We start from the raw sequence: 24,005 nt of genomic DNA, 5'->3' as shown, positions 1-24,005 counted from the left end.
AAAAGGAGAAATTACTCCTTAAACTGTAATAATTATTATCATCCCTGTTAACAGTTAACTTACCCCCCTCTTAAAACACATGTGGCAACCTGGTCCTCACATATTCTTCCAACCTCAGTAGTGATTTCTCCATCTTCTTTGCTGGCTTTTCTTCCACTACTCTACTTCTTGATGGTAGCACCCTCCAGGGTTCGGCCTTAGGTCTTTTATTCTTCTCCACTTAGACTTTCTCTTTAAGGGAGAAAGTTACCTATTTTCAGAGCTTTAAATGCCATTTGCATGCTGATGGTCCCAAATATTTATCTCTAGTCTTGACATCTTCACTAAGTCCCAATCGTATACTTGACATCTTTATTTAGATAGCTAATTGGCAGCTCAAACTCAGTGTGGACAAATCAAAATTGTCTATTATCCCACATACCTGTTTTTTTCCTACTCTTCTCCATCTCAGTAACCACATAACTGTATTTGCTCAAATTAAATACATCAACCTTGATTCCTCTTTCTCTCATCTCCTACATCCAGTCCATCAGTGGGTCCTGTGAGCTTTACCTGTGCTGTGGATCCTATAGGAGCATACTTAGAGTTCTCGGTCTCCTCACCCTACTCGAAGTCACTGTCATCCTTTGCTTTTATAACAATAGACTCCTATTTGGTCTCTCTATTTCCACTCTTGCCACCACCCCATTCTACCACATTCTATTCTCTACTTAGCACTCAAAATTATTGTTTAATATGTCAACCACGGTTATGGTAGTATCTACTAAATCTGTGACCCAAAAATTCCAACTTGAGGAACATACCCAACAGAGATAAGATATATAAACTCACTGAAGACATGAACAAACCTGCTCATAGCAATACTATCCACAATAGCCCCAACTGCAAACCACCTAAATTCCCCTCAACTGTAGGGTAGAGAACTGAATTTCAACATATTTGGACAATGGAATACTGTACAATATTGAGTCCAAACTAATCTATGGTGTTAGAATTGTTTACCTTTAGGGTGAATAACAACTGGAAGGGAGTATGGAGGAAGAGATCTGAGTACTGGTCACATGGGTGTGTTCATTTTTGAAAAATAAGTTGAGCTGTACACTTATGATTTGTGCCCCTTTTTATTTTTTTTTTTATTTTTTTTTTAAATTTTTTTTTTTATAGAGGCATGCTTTATTTTTTTTTTTATTTGTTTGCTGGTTTGTTTGTTTGTTTTGTTTATACATGCACTGGGTACAGTCAGAAGTGCGGGAGGGAGGGTGAGAGAATTCACCAGAGCCAGAGCGGGGAGCAGAGCAGGCAGAAGGACCGAAGTACACTGCTGAGGGGAGCAGCGGGCGGCAGGAGAGGTCTGCGCGCCATGTGGGACCCTCCTCTGGTGGCCGGGGAGCAGCCGGGGATCGAACCGGCGCCGCAGAGGCCACGCGCAGTTTCGCAACCCAGCGCTCAACCGCTGCACCACCGGGGAGGCCCGATTTGTGCCCCTTTTTAAAAAAAAGATTATTTATGCATACAAGAGCTGGGGTACAGGGCAGAGCTGCAGGGGGTAAGAGGATTCACCAGAGACAGGGTGGGGAACAGAACAGGCAGACTGATTGAAATACACTGCTGAGGGGAACAGTGGGCAAGTCAGGAGAGGTCTGCTGCACCATGTGGGTTGCTCCCTGGCTGGCTGGCTGTGGACAGCTTCATAGTGTGGTGCTTAACCCTTGTACCACCAGGGAGACCCGTGCCCTTTTCTTTATGTATTTTATACTTGAGTAAACTGTTGCGTTTTTTTTTTTTTTAACAAGTCAGACAGAGCCGATATTGTCCCTGCTTATCAGCTTCAATGGTTTCCCAGCTACAGGCTCTCATGAACTTTCCAGTTCCCTTGCCCCCACTTATTCTTTATCTCACCATACCTATTCTGTTGGTTTGCTTCTTAATAAAGTGCCACAACTGGGTAACTTAGAACAAAAGAAATGCTTGTCTCATAGTTCTGGAGGTTAGAAGTCTGAAATCAAAGTGCTGACAGGAGTGTGCTCCCCCTGAAGGTTTGGGGAAGAAGCTATTCCAGGTTTCTCTCCTAGTCCTTGGTAATGGCTGGTATTCCTTGGCTTCCCCCTCTTGTCGCATGTCTTCCCTCCTGTCCATCTTTGCATACAAATTGTCCTTTTTTACAAAATATCAGTCATATTGGATTAGGACCCAACCTAATGACCTCACTAACTTGATCATCTGTAAAGACCCTATTTTTATTTTTATTTTTTTTTTAAATATTTATTTGTTTATTTATTTATACATGCACTGGGTACAGTCAGAAGCGCGGGAGGGTGAGAGAATTCACCAGAGCCAGAGCGGGGAGCAGAGCAGGCAGAAGGACCGAAGTACACTGCTGAGGGGAGCAGCGGGCGGCAGGAGAGGTCTGCGCGCCAAGACCCTATTTTTAAAAAAGATTTATTTGTTTATACATACAAGAATTAGGGTGTAAGCCAGAGGTGCTGGGGGTTGAGAGGATTCACCAGAGAGAGTGCAGAGCAGAACAGACAGATCTGCTGAAATACACTGCTGAGGGGAGCAGCGGGCAAGACAGGAGAGGTGTGCTAGGCCGTGTGGGTTGCTCCCTTGCTGGCTGGGGATTGAACTCATGCTGCAGTGGCTGGTGATAGCTTGATAGTGCTGTCTTTAACCCCTACACCACTAGGGAGGCCCTAAAGACCCTATTTTTAAGTGACACGACATCTACAGATACTGAGGGCTTAACATCTTTGGTGGGGGGAGGGGAAGACAATTCAATCCATAACATTTACCAGTATCTGAAATCATCTTATTCACTTGCTTACATGTTTATTGCCAAATTCTCTCTTGTAGAATATAAGCTATTAAAACAATTCTTCAATGTATCCTCCCACTCTTAGAAGTGATGGGCACATAGTAGGTCCTCAATAAATATTTGTTGAATTGATGACTTAGAGTATGTTGATTTTTCACAATCATTCAAGCACTAAGTATACTGACTGCCCTGTATTCTCAAGCAGCAGAGCACACAAAGAGTTTATTTTGTACCAGACATTGCTCTTTGTGCTTTAAGTGTGCTTTAGCTCATTTAATTGCCACGCTACCTTAGGTAATAAATATTATTATTCTCATTTTATAAATGAGAAGACGAGGCATGGAGTATTTGAATAAATTGCTCAAGGTCAGGATTGGTGAATGACAGTGAGGTTTTAAACCCGGACAATCTAGACGACTCTCACCTGTAATTTCGACAAGCCGAACCACTGTAGAAGTATCTCTAGGCCAGTCTGAGACAGTATTAGGGGCGACTAAGCAGGAAGAAGTGCAGTTGGACTACCAAGAACCAGCCAACCAGGCCTAGGTGAGAATTCTTTGGGGATGATTCCACTCACCTCCTCTAGAGGGGGTCTCATGCTGAAAGATCCCAGAGGAAGAAGAGTTGTAAAAACTCTTTAGCCATATGGGGTAGAAAATCAATCTAGCATCTAATACCAATTATAGTGGAATCACATAAATAGAGATCACATACAATCAGAAAGTCAATTCTGGAAGTGGGAACAACTTTCCAGGCAATGTCATTTACCAAGAGGTAAAAAAGACAAATTTAAAACTGCACATCTGGAAAAATTATTAAAACTCCTTTGTACATATACTTAATTAAATAGACCATTCATGAAAACTAATGAAAAATATTTAGAAAAGTATTAAGAGTCTAATAGATAAACGGGCAACAGACACAAACAGAACATTAAAGAGGACCTACAACATACCAATATGCACTGGTAACCAGTGGTGCCACTGAAATTAATAGGGAAGTGTTACTTTTTTTGGCCCTTGTTCCTCCAATAATGTGATACATAATATCGGGCATACATTATGAAACATGATCTCTCATACATTACTAAAGAGAAATAATCACTTGCAACCACTCTGGAAAACAATAGCTAATGTTAATCAAGACACATGAAACAGCTACTCTCCTAATTCCGTAATCCCAATTTTGAGGCTCTCTCATAGGGAAGCAGCTCTTCACTGAAGCATTATTGTAATGTAATTACACTGATGTACTATAATGCAGCTGTGAGAATGCCAAGAAAACTGGCAACTTGAATACTATGTAGTGTTAACTTGTAAAAGTAGGATGCAAAAATTGCATACATTATAAATCAAATACAACTGTGTTAAACTACATAAGAAAAACATGTTTGTTTTTTTTTTAAAGTAGAGTTTTTTTTTTTTTTAATAGAGGCATGTTTTATTTATTTATTTATTTTTTATTTGTTTGTTTGTTTTGTTTATACATGCACTGGGTACAGTCAGAAGCGCGGAAGGGTGAGAGAATTCACCAGAGCCAGAGCGGGGAGCAGAGCAGGCAGAAGGACCGAAGTACACTGCTGAGGGGAGCAGCGGGCGGCAGGAGAGGTCTGCGCGCCATGTGGGACCCTCCTCCTGTGGCTGGGAGCAGCCGGGGATCGAACCGGCGCCGCAGAGGCCACGGGCAGCTTTGCAACCCAGCGCTCAACTGCTGCGCCACCGGGGAGGCCCGAAAAACATGTTTTAATGGAAAACATAAAAACTATATGAAATGAGGCTATGCATCATTTCATAATACTATTCCCCCAGCTTCCTGTATTGTTATATTACTTCTGTAAGAGTTTAATTTTTGTTGTGAATGAATTACATAGGCTTGTTGTAAAAACAAAAACAAAAACAAAAACAATTTAATAATACAAATTTGTACAAAGTGAAATGTCTCTGTCCTATTGTCACCTCACATAATGTGTAACCTATCATATCATATACCATACTATTTTTTGTATAATTGGAATCATATCATACATACTACTGAAACTTTTCTTATTTCAATTGACAGTCATCTCTTACCTTAATTCATACAAAACCCGCCTAACTATTGATAATCTTCCAGCTTCCAGCATTGCCCTTCTGACAATTCTCAAAGTATCCAAGTGAATCAAGCAAAACGCAAGCTTACATCTGTCTTTTTAATGGCCACATAGTATTCTACTGAATGAATACCATAACTTTTTTTTTTTGAATACCATAACTTATTTAAACATTTCCTTATTACTGAAGGGCATTTAAGAAGGAACATTCTGGTACATAAATGTTTAAGTACTTGCATATCTATTAGGGAAATTTCTAGAAGGAATTTTTGAGTCAAAGAATATGCACATTTAAAATTTTAATAGGCACAAACACAATGAAGTTTACCTCCCAGTCTTGTTTTCCTACAGTGTCAGATTGACCTCCAAAAGTTATACTAATTTACACTCCCAGTCAACAACATTCTAGAATTCTCCAAATGTACATCAACACTGGATGTTATCAACTGGTTTTTTACAATAGTTTTTACAACAGTCTTTACAATGTCATATGAGAAAAGCTGCCTCATTAAAATTTAATTTCTATTGACTGAATTACAAATGAAATTAAACACTTTTATACCTTTTATCAATCATTTGTTTTTCTGCAAGCTTTGTTTTCATATTATCTGTCCATTTCATTACTGGCCTATTGGTATTTTTATTGATTGAATAGATTTCTGTATATTAAAGAAATTTATCTTCTCATTATTTGCAACTATTTTCCACATTTTTTTTTGTAAACTTTTTTTTACAATGTCTTTGATTGTTCAGAAAGCTTCACTTTCTAAGAAGTGAAATTCAGTTTTTTCCTTTTGGCTTCTGATTTTCATGCCATGCTTAGACCTTCTCCACTCCAAGATTATAAAAAAAATATTCACTCACACTTTCACTTGGTACATTTAATCATTGTATTTTAGATGCTTAAATCTGTGACGAACTTGGAATTTCTCTTGGTAGAAAGACTGAAGAAGAAGCTTCAGCTCACCACTATCTACGTGTCTTTTGGCCCCACACATCCCTCATTAAGCAGTTAATTTCCCCACTGATTTGAAATACCAGTTTTATTACATAAATCGCACAAATCCCTTCTATATTCGGTTTCCTTATTTTTTTTAAACTATATTCTGTTTCACTGAGCTATTCCTGCAGCAAGACAAAAATGGTTTAGTTTTATAACTTTATAATACTTTTCAGAATCAGAGTATGTGCCATTTCCCCTAATCAATAATTGAAAAAGTAAAACACAAAACAGAATGTTTACCTCCTCAACCTTCCCCAAGGGCGTCTACCATTCTCAGTGGTATCTGAAAGAAAACCCAGCTCTCTCAAGCAGAAACTTAAAAAAAAACAAACTGAAAAAGCGTGAGGAATTAAAGTGGGTCCGCTCAGAAGTGGCAAATCTGGAGAAAAGTCACTGAATTAAAGCAGGGCGAGGTCTCCTCTCTCTACTGGGTCCTTCCCCCTCCCGCCGCAGCGTGGCCCACCCTTCCAAACCCGGCGCGTTTCCCATTTCGGCCTCTAGGGGTCGCAGGCTGGACCGCGCGCGGGTCGCCCATAACCGCCCGCCCGACCGGCGGCAGCCGCCGTGGCGTCACATCCGGTCGGGGCGGAAGTCTCCGCTGGCGGACCGGGAAGTAGCTGAAAACTGGGCGATGGCAGTTCTGGAGGCCTGGGTCCGGGGCCGACCCGAGGCCACGGTGCCCCCGCGATAGACCACGCCAGGGTGGCGGGCTCCGGGTCCCGAGGTGCAGAGCATCGGGGGGCTGAAAGTGGACCTTAGAGGGGGGCCTGGGAACCATCACTGCCCTTATTGCAGCCCCTCCCTGACTCTGGGCTGTAAGCTGCTTTTGCCGGGGCTGCCCCGGAAGCAGGTTCGCCTGATTTCGTACCACGCCTAGAGGGAATGGCGCGGGCGGGGATTTTGCCCCTTTCACATTAGCAAAGGCAGGTGGTAGTCCTGGGCCGGGGCTTCAAGGACGTCGATTCTCCCTAAATCGCCTCCTTTCCACGCCGCAGGAATGGAGGGCTCTAAGACATCCAGCAGCACCATGCAGGTGAGCTTCGTGTGCCAGCGCTGCAGCCAGCCCCTGAAACTGGACACGAGCTTCAAGATCCTGGATCGTGTCACCATCCAGGAGCTCACAGGTCAGCGAGACCCTTGGAAAGAGGGTGGTCAAGATCTTGGAAAGTGGGCAGCTCTAGCGATAAAGGTCTCAAGGTGTTTATCTATGTAGTCTCACAGACTCGCCGTGTGAACGTAGGGCAAGTCACATTACTCTGGCTTTCTGTTTTCTCGTCGGGAACGTAAAGGAGTTCTTATACTGCTCTAGAGAGCTTTCTATATCAAAGAAAAGTCATTAAATTTCTGCTCCCTCTGTTTCAGAGTAATGGAATATGCACATACAGTGTTATGCAATAATAAACGGTATTTGTTGAGGACTTGTCATATACCAAGTGCATTACACACTTCATTTTTTCCACCTACACCTATGAAATAGTGCAATCGTTATCATTACTTAACAGATGAGGAATTGAGGCTCAAGGAGGTTAAGGAACTTACCTTAACCAGCTGGTAAGTGGAGGAACAGAGTCTTAGAGTTTGAAGAAGGGAGATGAAGTTAGAGAACAAAGAAAAGACAGTTTAAATAAACTCATGGTGTTGGAATCAGCCTGCTTGGATTTAAATCATGGCTGTCATTTACCAGCTGAATGACTTATTGCAAGCTACTTCACCTCTCTAATTCTTGGACAAGCTGTGGTTTCTTTATCTGTAAAGTGTAAAAAGACCTGAAAGCAGTTGTAAGGCGCAACTATGACAAATTATGTATATATAGGAATATACTAAGCAAATAGTATTCAATAAACATTAGCAATTGTTACTACCTTATTTTTCTTTTTAAAAGGGGGATTAACTTTTTAATATATTTACACTTTTTCTTATGGAAAATTTCAAACATACAGCCAAGAGAATAGTATAATGAATTCCCTTGTTATCTGTCACCCAGCTTCAACAGTTAGCCACATTCTGCCATTCTTGTATTGTCTATACTGTTACTCACCTCCTATCCCCACTCAATTATTTTTTCACTCTTTTTTAAAGGTAAATTGCCATGCATTGAAATATACAACTCTTAGTTAAACATTTTTGAGAAATGGATACACTCATGTAACCTAGATCAATGCCATTTAGAAAGGTTTCATCTTTCCAGAAATTTCCCTTATGTTCCTTTCCAGTTATTCTGGGGAATGAGGTTGTTATAAAGTAATTAATGCATCCCCATGTACCTATTACCTAGTTTCAACAGTCATCAATGCATATTTAATAATATTTCCTTTACAGTCCCATCTGTTCCTATCCCACTCAGAATTATTTTAAAGCAAATCCAAAACATATAATTACTGTATATATTTTGGTATTTTTGGAAGACGAAGGTGTCTTTTTTGAAACATAATCATGATACCATTTTACCAGGAAAAAAAAAACCTTAATTTACATTGATGGGGGATAGGGGTAAGGGAAAGAAGACAAGATTCTTCTGTGTATTAATAGTACTGGTGATGATATTTCTTAATTCTTTTTATATATTTTCATATGCCCTCTGGCTTTGATAGGACTGTTCTGACTCAATATTTTCCTTATCCTTAGCTCCATTACTTGCCACAGCCCAGGCAAAACCAGGAGAGACCCATGAGGAAGAGGCTAACTCAGGAGAGGTATGAAAATACTGGAATGCACAGTGGGTTTTGTCAGGTACTTGGTGCTCTTAGGCTCCCCCCCACTTTTGGAATCTATGGTTAACGACATGTAATACATGACAAGGCCAATGTGGATCATTGGAAGGACAGAATACACTTCAGGTAGTGGTGTTACTTAATGTAACATCCATTAAAAAATGTGGGAAGAGGCTCTATTTGAAACAGAATTATAAGCCATTATAGGAGGGACATGGGAAGACCTCTGTGTCCAGGTTGACCCCCCCCCCCCGGGCATTCTTGGTTTACATCTGTTGCCCTAGTCAATTATTAATATCTACTCTTCTCTATTCTCAAATGTATCTTGGTGTGGATGGTGAATTGTATGATTCCCTAGTCAAAAAGGGCTGTCACTGTCATTTTTAAACCCTCTGGTGATCAACTTCAGTGATGATTTTCATGGCCAAAGATACATATCATAAGATTTTGCTCCATTATAATTTATATCATAAATATAAATTTTTTAAACTATTTTTTTTAATAGAGGCATTTTTTTTTTTAAATTTTATTTATTTGTTTGTTTGTTTTTTGTTTATACAAGCACTGGGTACAGTCAGAAGCGCGGGAGGGTGAGAGAATTCACCAGAGCCAGAGCGGGGAGCAGAGCAGGCAGAAGGACCGAAGCACACTGCTGAGGGGAGCAGCGGGCGGCAGGAGAGGTCTGCGCGCCAGGTGGGACCCTCCTCCGGTGGCCGGGGAGCAGCCGGGGATCGAACCGGCGCCGCAGAGGCCGCGGGCAGCTTCGCAACCCAGCGCTCAACCGCTGCGCCACCGGGGAGGCCCCATAAATATAAATTTATGTTGAAAACATAAAAATTATCTACTTTGTTCTATGCGATGGCAAACTTCATTGCAGTGTGATCTGAGTTTTTCTCTGCCATGATTTAGGGCATTCTCTCCCCTACCTCTGAGTGGTAAGTGTTGAGAAAATGCAACTTTAACTATAATAGAGTACAACATAGTCAGGAAATGCTGTTGTCTACAAAAAACCAAGTGGGATTTGAGGCTTGTGTGTACCATCGTTCCTTTCTTAGTGCATATATCCAGAGATTGGCTAGATAATGCCCATTTCTTAATAATGGGCATTTTTTATCAAGATTTGTTGTTTCAATCAAGGGGAAAGCCAAGTATTTCTGAGGCTGTTTAGGAAATATACTCCACCCCTAAGCGGCCAGAATTCTAATGTCCTCTTATTTCCTTCCCAGGAGCCATTTATTGAAACTCGCCCGGATGGTGTCTCTCGCAGATTCATCCCCCCAGCAAGGTGCCTACTACTCCTCAGCCCCCTGTTCCTTGCCAAAGGCAGTAGAATTTTAATTGAAGCCAGATATGAGGCCTGGAGCCAGGTGATGGACATGAATTATCACCTAGCCTTTTGGCATTTCCATGAAAGATATATTCCCTTATGCCTGGCCCATCACCTTCTAGTACTGATTGAGTTTTTCCTGTAGCCATTCTGAGGGACAACAGCTATTGTAGGGACAATAACTTTCATGATGAAGAAGTGAGAAAAGTGGAGGGAGGGATTGACTAGTAAACAAGATGGTCTCTTTAGAAGTTTAAAATAGCAAATATTGGTAGATATTCAAGTTCTTAGTACTGGTGCATGTGAAGGTTACAAGGGGTATAATTCTAAAAAGTAGTCTTTTCTGATTCTCCTTCCTTTTTACTGTAGATACACATATATCAATTTTTGATGCCCCTCTCCCTCCTTAGTCCATCCAGGCCAACCTTCGTGCTGAGTGCCCCTGTGGAAGACCAGCATGGCCTTCCCCTGGGAGAGAGGTGCCCTTGGGAGGTCAGTCGGGCTAGGAGTGGGTATGCGACTTGAGGCCCCTCAGCCGGTGCTTGAGAGTCTCTGCCACTGGCACTGCAGTAGGTGGAGGAGGCCTCTCTGCTCCCTCATGTGGCCCATGGGCGGGGGGCTGTCTGCAGGATGATGTCTACAGAAAGTGCCAACAGCTTCACTCTGATTGGGGAGGCATCTGATGGCGGCACCATGGAGAACCTTAGCCGAAGATTGAAGGCAAGTCAGTTTCATTCCACTGTGGGCCTGCGCAGTGGGCCTGGTTGGTAGAGGTGGTAGGTGGGTAGTAGCAGGGACAGACCCAATCCTGACTCTTCCCCACTTCCAGGTCACAGGGGACCTTTTTGACATCATGTCAGGCCAGACAGATGTGGATCACCCACTGTGTGAAGAATGCACAGATACTCTTTTAGACCAACTGGACACTCAGCTCAACGTCACTGAAAATGAGTGTCAGAACTACAAGTGAGTGCCTCCAGAGCTGCGATCTGGAAACAGATCTGAGTCTTAGAGTGGTCCCTCCCCTCTCTGAGACTAACCCTTCCACCAGAGCGATACTCAACTCAGGCAAACGTAGTACTTTCCCTCTGGTAAGTATACCTTCTCTGTGTGCCTGGCAGGCGCTGCTTGGAGATGTTAGAGCAAATGAATGAGGATGACAGTGAACAGCTACAGCTGGAGCTAAAGGAGCTGGCATTAGAGGAGGAGAGGCTGATCCAGGAGCTAGAGGACGTGGAAAAGAACCGCAAGATAGTGGCAGAAAATCTCGAGAAGGTCCAGGCTGAGGCTGAGAGACTGGATCAGGAAGAAGCCCAGTAAGTGACCACCCCTACCCTCGCCCCTGCTCCCAGTTTTCTACCTTCCTGCCTGAAGGCTCCAGGAGCCGAAATAGCTTGCAACTGAGTGTGTCAGATTAGTTTATAAGCTACAGTCCACTGTCCTGCTTATTGCATCTAGGCCCTGTTTATAGAAGTTGGAAGGGTAATATATGAAGGGGTAGCACAATTAAGTGCAGGAAGCATATTGTTTCAATAAAGAATGCAGTAACCAGGGCCCTGAGGCAACTCTGGCCTTTAGGTACCTGGGCATATTTGGCTAAGTCAACCTCTCATCCTGTGTCCGCTATCAGAAAGATGAGCTTATTGGCCTACATTCATTCTTTCCCAGTTCAAACATTTCATTGGTGCTCAGCCTGAGAAGACCTTTTGTCTAGTGGAGGAGTGATTGACTGGTGTCCACACTAACTAAAGTTGGGGAAGTAAGGTGCAAAGAAATTAATTTTTTCAGAGTACTGTAATACACTCCATGGGAAGTAGTGTATACTGTTCATTAAAGGACAGTAAGTTTATAGAAATGAGTTATAGAGATTCAGTGTGGACAGTTTATGAACGAAACCTCTCATAATCCACTTACTGCATTTCTGGAAAAGATCAGAAATACAGGGCCTCCCTGGTGGCACAGGGGTTAAAGTCTCAGAGCTATCAAACTATTGCCAGCCACTGCAGCATGAGTTTGATTCCCAGCCAGGAAGCTAATCCACATGGCACAGCAGACTCCTGTTTCGCCCACTGCTCCCCTCAGCAGTGTCTTTCAGTCAATCCACCTATTCTGCTCCCCAATCTGTCTCTGATGAATCCTCTCATCCCTCCTCCCCCCAGCCTATAACCCAGTTCTTGTATCTTAAATTTAAAAAAATAAAATCAGAAATACAGAGGTGCTTCTTAGAGGTGTTGGGTCCTACTTTGAGAGAGCCCTGTTTTTCTCCACTTTATCAGCAGTTGGATTTTGAGACATTTGTCCCTCCCAGACAAAACAGCTAGGGTATGTATGTTCCCTTGTGTGGGATCTTTACCAAATAGAAAGGGTGCCCTAACTAGATGTACCCTTAATCACTAGAGTAAATCATTTCAAGGGGTGGTGAGAAAGAAATTTTGGCCCCCAAACTGATGGCTTTCAATGGCACCTTGGCTGCTCACAGGTATCAGAGGGAGTACAGTGAATTTAAACGACAACAGCTGGAACTGGATGATGAACTGAAGAGTGTAGAAAACCAGATGCGTTATGCCCAGATGCAACTGGAAAAATTGAAGAAAACCAATGTCTTTAATGCAACCTTCCACATCTGGTAATGCAGGCTGGAGGGCGAGGAGCATCTGGGAACTGGGAAGCACTAGAGATAGCAGGACCTTAGCTGTGACCACTAAGCCAGGGGACCCATCTCCCACGAAATGGACTGCATGTCATCTTCACCCCATCCTGGTATCTTTCATTCCTTGTGAGGGGAAAAACATAGTCAGGGGGCTGGAATTCTAGAGTTTGGTGACATCCACTCCTCCAAGGAAAGGGAAAGATCTGGCCTTCCGCTGCATGAAGACCTGGTCCTCTGGCACTGATTTCTTATCTCCAGGATCATGTATTTATTAGTTTATTTGAAAGTCATGTTCATTTAACTAGTATCTTTTAAGATACTAGTGGTAGGCACTGTGCTAAGCACTAGAAGTGCAATAGCAAAGATTATGTGTTCTGCCCTCTGCTTATAATTTAGTGGACCGGATGGATAAATAAGTAACACAGTGTGATAAGGACAACCTGTGATGCTGTGAGAACACATAAGGGCACTTTACCTAACTTGGGAAGGCTGCATGGAAAATTTTCCCAGAAGAGGTTGATGTTTAAGCTGAGACTGGAAGTGGAAGTCTGCAGAGGAGGGGGGTTGTTCCTGGCAGAGAGAACATTATGTGCAAAGAAACAGGGGAAAGTGGGAGTGGTGCGTTCAGAGCTCTGAAAGGAGCTGTTGTGACTCAGATTGTAAAGGGGAGAGTGACAGGATATAAAGTGGAGAGTTATCAGTTCCTAAAGGATCATGTCGGCCTCATTGAGGGATTTGGACTTTATTCAAAAGAAGTTGGATAAAGCGTTTGGGGCAGGAAAGTGTATTTGCATTTGTGAGTAATGAACCTGCAGTGTGGGGAATGACTTGGGGAGGAGGGCAGTGTCGTTGGTAAGGAGACTTGTCAGTAGGAACCCAAACAGGAAAAAGAGTGCTGGCATTGAGGTAGGGGAGTAGACAGCTTTAGGAGATGGAATCAACAGAGAGGAGTGGACAGGTTTAGGAGATAGAATCAACAGAGCTTAGTTGTTTCTCGGGGGAAGGGAGATGAGATGCTCAAGGATGACACCGAATTTCTGCTTTGACCTCTGAGGAGCAGGTGGGAAGAGGAGGGCTTCGTTTTTGATAAGTGTTTGAAGAACCAAGAAGAGCTTAGATGTATTCGTCTGGAGATGAGATTTATGCTAGGTTTTGGATGAGAATAGGAAGTTTTAGGAGTTTCTTAGTTTTAAGTTCTCCCTGTGTTTTCTCTGCCCTTCTGCCTTCCTCTGTAGGCATAGTGGACAATTTGGCACAATCAATAACTTCAGACTGGGCCGTCTGCCCAGTGTTCCTGTGGAATGGAATGAGATTAATGCAGCCTGGGGCCAGACAGTGCTGCTGCTCCATGCCCTGGCCAATAAGATGGGTCTCAAATTCCAGAGGTAAAAATGCAGCCCTTTCTATGGGAGTATGGTGTGTCTTTGATGTGATTTGTATCTTCAGCCTGCTACTGCTTTCCCCTCGGCCATGAGTTTTTGCTCCCGACAGACTAGGAGTTTTCTGTGTGTTGTCTGCCTCTGGTTTCACACTCCAACACAGGGTTCATGGACGGAGCAGTCCTCGAGCCACATGGCCACGCCTGCGGCCCCCACCTCCTGCCTCTAGAATTTCAGTGTTCCTCAGGCTCTTTTCAGTTTTTGTTTTTAAATTTAAAACATCCATTTGCCCATAAAAGGCCCCCAAACAACTGTATAATAAATGTAGTTTGTTCAGAAAACAAAATCATTTAAACGTGGAACCTATGGGAGGTGAGGGAGAGGGGTGGGAATAATAAAAGAAGTCCCTTGTGGGATGGAGACAGATCACTGGATTTTAACACTCCAGTAATCGCTTTAGAGGGAGACCTGTCCATCTCTGTCTGCATCTCCTTTCTAGGTATCGACTTGTTCCCTATGGAAACCATTCATATTTGGAGTCTCTGACAGACAAATCCAAGGTATTCTGGCAGCTCCATTTCCACCGGGATGTAGAATTCTTGTCCCTGCTAATGAAACAGTTTTCTTAGGCTGAGCTGTCTCACGAGGAACCAATTTCTTGTTCACTGTCTTGTCTAGTTTAGGATTAACTCTTTTGCGCCTGTAGAGAAAAAAATTAGGTTTTCACAGTTTGTCCAGAAGACTATGGGCAGATCAGAGGAGAAAGTGTGTGCTGAGATGGGGAAGGGGTCACCGTGAGGTAGAGGTGTAATACAGTCCCATCGATGGTGAAACAGGTCCAGATGCGTTGTTATTTGCCAGAGTTACTGTTTACAAACAGACCATGACTTGGGAGATTGGTAGGATGGGGTGCAGTCTCTGGTTATCTGGTGATGCCACACCCACAGCCAGTTCTCTCTTCCTGGGCAGGAGCTGCCATTATACTGTTCCGGAGGGTTGCGGTTTTTCTGGGACAACAAGTTTGACCATGCAATGGTGGCTTTCCTGGACTGTGTGCAGCAGTTCAAAGAGGAGGTTGAGAAAGGCGAGACCCGTTTTTGTCTTCCCTACAGGTCAGTATCCTCCCAGTGCTCAATGAACCTATGGTAAAAGTAGGACCAAATTGAGCAAAATTGAAGCGCACTAAGTACGGAGGAAAAACAATATAAATGGTGGGAAAGCAGAAAGTGTGCAAAATCACCTGACACTGATAGGCAAAGACTGGTCCAATGTTGCTGCTGGAGAGAATATGACCACCTGGTCCCTAGAGGAAAAGAATGTTGTCCTAGATCGTTGGGACATTTTCTTGGCACAGAGCTCAAGCCTGCTTTCTAATTTCAGGAAGGTTTTCCCCTGAAGCCTTTGGAAATATACAGGAATGCTTCGTTTGGTCAGACTTTGTAAGACCCAGGTGATGGAGGGAAAGCTTAGCGTAAGAGAGTGAGGCTGAGCTGCTTCTGTCATCCCAAAACAAAGTATTTTTTCCTCCTTCCTCCCTTCTCTCCCCATGAGTTCAGAGATGCCTAGGAAAACAGTGAGGAGCACTGTGACTCTTACCCTCTGTTCCCTCTGTTTGGGTGTATGTCCTGTCCCTGCACTCCACAATGACAATGAGGCTCTTGTGACAGCCTTCTTGATTTTTTGCTTTCAAGCAAATCCAAAATACACTACCGTTGCTCGCCAGGAGTTTTTTAATGGATAAAATGACATGAATGATCCTGTGATCAAGGCCCTGCCCATTTGCCTGAGCTGACTTCATTCGTATCTCAGTTACTAATGAGCTCTGCTGTGTCCATTTACAGGATGGATGTGGAGAAAGGCAAGATTGAAGACACAGGAGGCAGCGGCGGCTCCTATTCCATCAAAACCCAGTTTAACTCTGAGGAACAGTGGACAAAAGCTCTCAAGTTCATGTTGACGAATCTTAAGTGGGGTCTTGCTTGGGTGTCCTCACAGTTTTATAACAAATGACTTTCTTTTTTTCCTGGGGCAGGGGAGATGTTTTGCCTTAAAGGCTTTAAATTTTGTTTGCAAAAAATTGTTTTAAATTCAATTCGGAGTCAACACATGTTTACAATACCAAAAAAAAAAAAAAAATCCACAAAAGCCACTTTATTATAAAATGAGATGATGGAGAGCTTCCAACACTACAACATGCCAGGTCTAGCCACCTTTGTCATAGTTTGACTCTTAATCCAATGCCTTCTTTTCCCTCTCCCCACTCAAAACTAATTTAAGTTTGCTTTTTTAAAAAGACTGAGTTGAATTGAGATTGATATGTTTTCACTGGATTTTATCTCTCTCAACTTCATGCACTTACAATATGAAATCAAAACGTCTGTTTCTACTGAGATGACGAGATGTGTAAGGCACAGATGGATAACGTGAGGAAATGACCTATATGCTTTGTGTGGTCATCGTGTGGTGTGATCAGAAGCTTGAAATAGAACACTTCTCCTCACTCGGTTCTAGTACTGAATGCTTACTCTGATCTATTAGAGTTATGAAATTGTGTTTGATGCTGTTTGAGATGTTATGGAGAGATTTAATTATTTGTAATAAAAGATTTGCTGCAGTCTGATAACTGCCCAGAGGTGTGCTGTTGGGTTTTTCTTTAACTAAAATAGAGTACTTTGTATTCTGGGAAGATTGAGTTCAAGTGCAGGTCTGTGGAAATCCTGATGAAACATGTTTAGAAATGGGCTAGTTTTCATTTTAAAAAGACTAATGAAAATTTATTGCTGTGGAGGAAAACCTATTTGTGTAGATTTCAGTAATAGCAGAAAAGTTTGAGAGGAAATAAAGGCTGCCTCCATGATGTTCAGTCAAGGTCACCCATATAATCTCAGTATTTGAGCCCCTGGTCATCTCCAAATTTGTGTTCTCCCTTAGTGAACTTAACAGTTAAAGCTATAAATACCTTGTTATGCAAAAATAAATCAACTTAACAAATATTGCATCTCCTTCAAGCCCTTTGACATTTTCAGTCTGACAAAAAGGACATGCTTGTCCACCTTAACTCTAATATAGAAAATAAGCATGAAGTTGAAATACAAAATATAGTTCAAAAGATACTTGGAACTTTTGTGCCTTGAGTATGAAAATAAACAAAGGGAGGGATGTGAGTATAATGACTGGAAAGTTATTTATAACTGAGGGATCCGGCCCGCCTTATGTGTTGGAGGAAGCGGCAGCCCTCAGAGCTCTGGCCCCCAGGTGGGGAGGAACAGGCTGCCGAGGCCCTGGAGTGTTGGTTCCCAAACTGTGAGTCAGGATTGCATAAGAGAAATCCACAATGCTCTCCAAGGCAATGCCAGTGATGCTCTGCAAATGGCCCACAACCTTCAGAAAAGACAGATTTCTTATTACTAAATAATCTCAACATGTTTTAGTGCACAAACAGACACATTGCTTGGGCTATTGACTCAAGCCAAATGTAAGCTTTTCCTTTCCGTGAACTTACAGAGAAGATTAAATCCAGATCCCAGTATTTGCCAGTGGCCAAATCTCATTAGGATACCTTTGCTCTGATACTGAGCATGGAAGGTTTTGGCTAGATTCTTAACTCTGCTGGAGATACGCCTTGTGGAATGTAGGAGGGGGACATTTGGGCCTTGACATTTTCTCTGTTTGGGAGGATATAATTACTGGACTTTGACATAACAGCAAATTATAAAGGGAAATGAACAAGCTGACCTTGGGCCTCCATTTCTAGTTTCACAAGAGGAATGAATGCTGGGGAACACTTCAGTCCTACCCTAGTCATTCCTCTCCCAAATCCTGCTCGCTCATCCTAATCCTGGGTCTTGGCACTTATCTTTTATAGGTCGTGTTCTGTTTTCCTTTAACTGATGGAGAATGCTGTCTGCTAAATGAATTCTGACCGTGCTGGTCCTGCTCAGTGGTGCGTACCTGGCTCCAGCACTCATGGTTTTGGATGAAAGCACTTGCTGCAATGACTCCTACCGCCAGCAGCATGAAGTCTTCCTTCACTGAAGTAAACTTTTCCCTGAGTAATTAAAACCATATTAATTTTGGAGATAGGTGAAACTGGATCTTCGAAATCTTAGAGTCATGGAACTTCAACTGTGAGTTGTTTGGTGCTCATCTTGAATTTTTTAGACATGGAATGAAATGGTCAATCGCTGATTGGCCCCTCCCCAACCTCCCCCAACTCAACTGGGATGAGAACATGAGCTTCATGTCTGAATGGTTTTAGGTCTTTTGTTGTTCCAGCTGTCCCCTTGACAAATTTAACGGTGAGGCTTTTTACCAGTCTGACTTTACAGTAATCAAATGCTTTTGTCCAAGTTACAACCTTGTGACTGGCTTTTTCCCCTCAGTGACTATAAAAGCAGTTCAGTAATCTCAAGTTATAAGCAGCAATAAAAGAACTAGGAAAGAAAGTATGTTAATTGCTTGAAGTCATTTAGATTTAAAAGTAAAAAGCCTTTAGGGTTTTGCTAATTGGGCTCAGTCATCTATAGCCAAGAAACATTGGAATTAGAACCAGGTAACCCCTGCAGGTTACCTGTGCACTGGATCCCTCCCTAGGTTAATACCATTCCCCAGGTCCTTATGGTATATTTCTGACCTGTTTCTGGAAGAAACCTACCCTAAAGGATTTGCCTTACCCTTGCAGCTGACTGGGCGTGGAGTTCTCAATTGAAGCCCTCAGCAGACTCTCATATATGGGTTCATGCAGAAGATAAACCAGGTCAAGCAGGGTTAGACAAGTTGCATGCAACCGTGTGGCTGGGACCAAACAGCCATTGTATCCTGGACGGAGTAAGGACATGGTAAGAGCATCATGTGGGTCTTCTCTGGTCATCATCACAGTTGTCAGGTGACATAAAGCTACTGTACTACTAATGTGCTTCCTGGTTGCTATGGTCCACTGTAAGAAACCTCTGTAGCTGGAGGTCAGTAGTGAAGGACAAAGGGAGAGAGAAATCTCCAAGCATAGTGTATATACAATGAGGGTATATTTGTTCTTCTCTGATCTCATGCCTCTTTATAAAATCAACTCTTTCTGCAATAGGAGAGTACCCAGTAAGTTCAAATAGAAGCTGGGTGCTGAGATCTGAACTGCTTTCCCTGGTAAATACCAGAGGGAGCACTTACTTCCCTCAGTCACCCCAGGTCCTGCTGGTGACCTCATTGGCAGGTGCTGCCCACTGTCCCCAACTCCCTGGGCACATTTCTTATTGCTTTCTCTGGAAGACTCCAGCCCATTTTCCCTGAGGTATTTCATAAAATACCTAAAACCTCCAGAAGCATCTCCACATAGGCCAAGGGAGTAGGCAGATTGATTTGGAAGTTCAGGGACTTCAAAACATCAAGCTCTGACTCCAAAAGTTCTTCTTTAGTATGGAGATACCCTAGAGCCTGGAGGAAATTCAATGCAGTAACATTGCTGATGATCTGAGCAAAGAGAAACAAAATGTGAGAAGGAGAGAAGAAGATCAGAATAAGACCATACATCTTGGTATGGTATCCAAACACAGCCCTCCACTACCCAACTTGCATCTTCATCTCATCTCTCGGTAGCTTCTCCTTATACTCTACGCGTATATGTAGAACTACGTGCAGGACCCAAGTCCAGCAAGTTCTCCATGTGGATATACATGCTATTTCCAGTATGCAGATCTCCCTTCCCTCCCTCTCTTCTCTCCCAGCTTTCCTCAACTCCTCTCTCTTCCCACCCCTCCCCCTTTAAGAAGTCATTCTCTCTAAAAACACTTCCTGGATTCTCTGAGGCTCGTGAGGTTCACTCATAGCCCTCTGTATTTACACTGATCAGAGCACACTTTCTCACATTTGCCTGTGTCGTTTCTCATTAGATAATCAAATTCCTTGACAGCCCAGATAATATTTGTATTGTTGTAGCCATGGTACCTATTGTAGCATCTCACCCAGCAGACAGAGTATTTAATGAATGGATGCTACTTCACTATATAGGCATGGGGTAGCAATGTGGAAACAGTTTATCCCTACAAGTGTTAAGAGTTTGCTTTTAACACTGATAGGTATGTTGGCAGATCAGGCACCTTATGTAAACTGTCCTTGAGTCCACAGGGAAGGAAGGTGACCTGTATGAACAATGGCATCTGTCCAGCAATTATACTTTGGGAACAGAACTTCAGGCTATTAAATAACTGCCTCTGTGTGACTGTGTGTGACTGTTTGAGTGTGTGTGACTCTGTGTGTGTATGTGTGTATGCTTAGGAAGCATAATTGCCCACTGGGATTTCCACATGAGCCCAGGAGTAGGTGTCTCACAGTCCTCTTTGGATGAGCTAGTCTCTTTCAAATCCACAGGTGCCCATGGGTGACCCTAGCTCCTTACTTTGTAGTGGAAGGAGAGCTTGCTTGCCAGCTGAACGCATGACACGAGACGCAGGATAAACTTGTCGCAAAGCTGCTCTTTCAGGGCCCTCCAGTTCTGAGGTTCTGCCTTATCTCTTGGCTGGAGTGCGGCTTGCCTGCAGATAGTCTCTGTCTGCTGAACCATAAAACTATAAAGAAGGAAAAAAAGAGTAAGCAAACCACACTCACCCAAATGAAAGGGAGTTTGTGCTTCAAACTATGCTGCAATCTTATCTCCAATATTAATCACTGGCTAAAAAAGTTAACATTTGTAAGTAAAAGAGGGTGCAAAACCAGTCTCGTGGTATGGAGCAGCTTGTGCTTTTTAAAAAGATTTGGGTGGCTCTGAGAGTTGCCTCTCAAAAAGGCCTTAGGATCAGGCTTTACCTTTCTAGGATTTCTACAGCTTGGTAGCTCACGGATTTCTCCAGACACCATTGTTCAGACAGGAGAAAAACAAACTCTGCCAAAACAGGAAAGAAGAGCCTAATTCGCAAGGTGCAACCAAAAGCACTTTGTGAATTTTGGGCGTTGTATAAAGGCCACGACGGGACCAAGGGAAGAGGGTCAGAAGGTGAGAAAGATGAGACTGAAACAACCCAAGCTGAGCTCAGTTCCTTTTGCTGCCAACAGGCAGATCAGAGGCATGGAAAGGAGGCTGACTGAGTGCCAAAGACAAGGACTGACCAAGCCCCCTCGGCCACCCTGGAGCCCTCCTGTGGGTCTCAGCTGATAAAAGGCTTGGCAGCAACACACAAACACACCAGCTGGTCTGGCTGGCCTCTCCACCATGCTGGGACCCCAGCTTCAAGAGAGGTTCTTGGATGGATAAAAACCCTAACCCCTATATTCTGTTTTCAGTGGAATGTTGACAGGAACAGAAAGGTCCCTCCTGGAGCTTCAATATTCTTTATAACACTGTTTGTTTAGTAACCACCCTCTGGAGAACTCCCACTGCTTTACAAACACAATTCACCTTACAGCTGGATACCATTTCTCCACCACCAGTTTGTTGGGTAAATCTGTGGTGGCTGAGCCTCTCACCAGGAACAATTTTCTTACTTGGAGCGACTTGTTTTGAAGAAACATCCCCATAAATCAAGGAGCTTAGCACAATCTTGGGGCAAAAAAAGTCATTAGAAGGTGGGACGGACAAGATACCTTGGCAAGACTTTAGGTTGCCTCTATTTTGCTTTGAAAGAACAACCCCAGATAGAATTCTATTTAGTTTGCAATATTATGAAAGAGTGGAAACAAAGGAAAAGGTTAGTTCTCAAGGAAGAAAACTCCTGCAGAACTAGGAACTTATAGCATTTATCAGCAAAGAATTATATAGTCAAATCATATATCTGTTAAAAAATTTGACTTAGGGAAAAAGACTATAATAAAGTCAAGCTAGCATTAGACACAGTACATGTAGATAGGTATCACAAAACTTTCTCGTTAGAGACTAAAGTTCTGCTAGCAATGTCCAATGCAGAGAGAACTGGTTTAGGCAATTACCAAAATACCCTACAACACATAACTGTGTGTTATCAACCGGTCCTTTCATTCCCTGGAATTACAAGATTTCTTTGTTGTTAGTAGTGGTGGTGGTGGTGGGGTGTGTATATGTGTCTATAATTGGGGTTTTTGGGTTTTGGTCTGAATTATCTGGGCAATTGTTTCTGTTTTCCATTTTAATTTGCCAAGAAAACTTTGGTTAGGTGGAAAGGATGAGGGTTACATCTCTTCCTTGATGCTGGCTCCACCTCCTCCACTTACAAACTCAAATCTGTTATTAACTGAAAGACCATCCTTTTCTATTCACCTAAGCTAGGGCTCCGTCTCTTTAATTTCTTGAAAACTTAGCTTATACCTATTGCTTCTACATCATTCACTCCCTAATGTTCTACAATTTGACTTTACTTTTCCCAACTTGCTGAAGTGATTATCTCAAAGGTCAGTAAATATGCCCTAATTGTTAAATATCATGGTCCTTTTGCAATAATCATTCCAATTGTTCACATGCCTGAAATATCTGAAACTGCTTTTATCCTTCATGAAATTCTCCCCTTGGCTTCCAAAGGTCTCTTGTTTTTCCTCAACCACTCCTTTCATTTCCTTCATGACTTTTCTCCAATTCCCTGAACACAAAGAGTTTCCCAAGGAAATATCCTTGTCTTGCTTCTCCTTTCTCTCTCTAGGAACTCAATGCCACAGTTTCAACAGCATCCTTATAGAGATAACTAGGTCTTTATTTCTAGGTTTGACCTCTCTTCTTAAAAAAAAAAAAATAGTCAGCTAGAAACCTTCCTCGTCATGTTTTACAAGACTGAAACTCACTATATCCGAAACCAAGCTTTCCCCAACGGGAGTCACCTTTCCTCCTGTTTTTTAACTGTTTATTTCCCTTAATGACACCACTGTAATCTCAGTCTCAAAGGTTCAACCCTTCAGCATAATCATCTTCTCTCCTTACTCACTTCTTAAATTTACCCATTGCAGATCCCTAGATTTTACCTCTAAAATGTTTGTAATCCATCCTCCCTTGCCATTCCCTCTGCCCTATCACCTAGATAACTGACACAGAATCCACTGGTCTGCATACCCCCACCTCTCTCTGCTCCAATCCAGCCTTTACATCACAGTCAAAATAATTTTTTCTAAGGTACATGGAATATCTCCAAACTATCTTTCCAGGCTTAACTTCAACTACTCTCCAAGTGCTCTTTCCAACCGGGGTACACTGTAGACACACCCTAAGTGTCTTTATCCCCAGACCCCTTTTGGTAGGAAGGCTGCCCCCCTCCACCATCAAGCAAAATGGCATGTTTCAGTCCACGGCCTACTTCAAATGTGGCAATGCCTGGAGGCCTCCTTTAACTCTTCCTACCCCGTGTCATTCCCTCACGTCTTGCAACCCCCCAGAAGAGTTTGCCTATCTGATTGTAACTTGTCTAACCTTATTTGTACCAAGCCATTTGCAGATCTGCCCTCATATCCTGCAAAGATTACACAGCAGTGGTTTGCAAGCAGGGACTCGCCCTCTCTTTCTAGCCACGCAACACGGACACTAAGTATTCTGAACAGCTTGGAACCCAGGCTAAGGTTCTCCTGCAGCCTGTTCATCACCAGCTCGTGGTACATAGTAAGTTCTAAGGAAACTTATTTGAATGAAGTGAATTGAAGCTCAAGGTCGGTGCCTCAGAGACAGACGCCCCAACCTCCCATAAACCCCACACCCGGGCCCTGCATCCACACCCACAATCCGGGTGTCCCTAAAGCTGCCCATCCGGCCGGCAGCCTCCAGCACCGCTTGCTCATTCTGCTGGGCCAAGTGCAACAGCGCGTCTTCTATGGTCTCCGTGGCGGCAGCTCCAAACTGAAAGTCACTGAGGGAAGCCAATCTGGGCCTCACAGCTCTGTTCATTTTCAAAAGCCTTTTTGGACCCCCACACGTCTCACTGGACCCATATATGGACCCACTTAGCTTCTCTCCAGAGCCTTTTGCCACACACTGGAGTCTTCGACCCCCTGGTGTTTTGTCTTCTCCTCAAGTCTGAGGAAAACCCAATTTGCACCACGGCCTCGAGCCGTCTCTCCAGGCAGTGTTTTCCCGCCCCAACGGCCGCCGACCCCTC

General features: G+C 43.1%; 2 protein-coding genes across 5 annotated transcripts; one reads left to right on the top strand and one right to left on the bottom strand.

The window, feature by feature from the left end:
• Positions 1 to 6,902: 6,902 nt before the first annotated feature.
• BECN1 (beclin 1) lies at positions 6,903 to 16,032 on the top strand (the record flags this gene model as incomplete). Of its 4 annotated transcripts, XM_084237389.1 has the most annotated exons (12): positions 6,903 to 7,031; positions 8,533 to 8,600; positions 9,845 to 9,903; positions 10,356 to 10,424; positions 10,575 to 10,665; positions 10,775 to 10,911; positions 11,067 to 11,261; positions 12,425 to 12,571; positions 13,831 to 13,980; positions 14,474 to 14,534; positions 14,944 to 15,086; positions 15,816 to 16,032. In XM_084237389.1, 12 exons carry the CDS (start codon positions 6,905 to 6,907, stop codon positions 15,982 to 15,984), a joined length of 1,416 nt encoding a protein of 471 aa, XP_084093515.1. In that variant the 3' UTR covers positions 15,985 to 16,032. The 4 variants fall into 4 exon arrangements, with proteins under 4 accessions (XP_084093515.1, XP_084093516.1, XP_084093517.1 ...); XM_084237390.1 differs by lacking the exon at positions 10,356 to 10,424 and having other exon boundaries at positions 6,905 to 7,031; XM_084237391.1 differs by lacking the exons at positions 10,356 to 10,424; positions 14,944 to 15,086 and having other exon boundaries at positions 6,905 to 7,031; positions 15,816 to 15,956.
• Positions 16,033 to 17,184: 1,152 nt separating this feature from the next.
• CNTD1 (cyclin N-terminal domain containing 1) lies at positions 17,185 to 23,794 on the bottom strand (the record flags this gene model as incomplete). Its single annotated transcript, XM_084236895.1, has 7 exons — positions 17,185 to 17,355; positions 17,926 to 18,022; positions 18,648 to 18,792; positions 19,275 to 19,437; positions 20,363 to 20,531; positions 20,770 to 20,845; positions 23,626 to 23,794. 7 exons carry the CDS (start codon positions 23,792 to 23,794, stop codon positions 17,185 to 17,187), a joined length of 990 nt encoding a protein of 329 aa, XP_084093021.1.
• Positions 23,795 to 24,005: the final 211 nt, after the last annotated feature.

This window comes from Talpa europaea (assembly GCF_964194135.1).
Source record: "Talpa europaea genome assembly, chromosome: 7".
In the NCBI taxonomy this organism is placed as follows: domain Eukaryota; kingdom Metazoa; phylum Chordata; class Mammalia; order Eulipotyphla; family Talpidae; genus Talpa; species Talpa europaea.
Note: the sequence above shows the minus strand (reverse complement) of the source record. Positions and strands in the feature narration are given on the sequence as shown.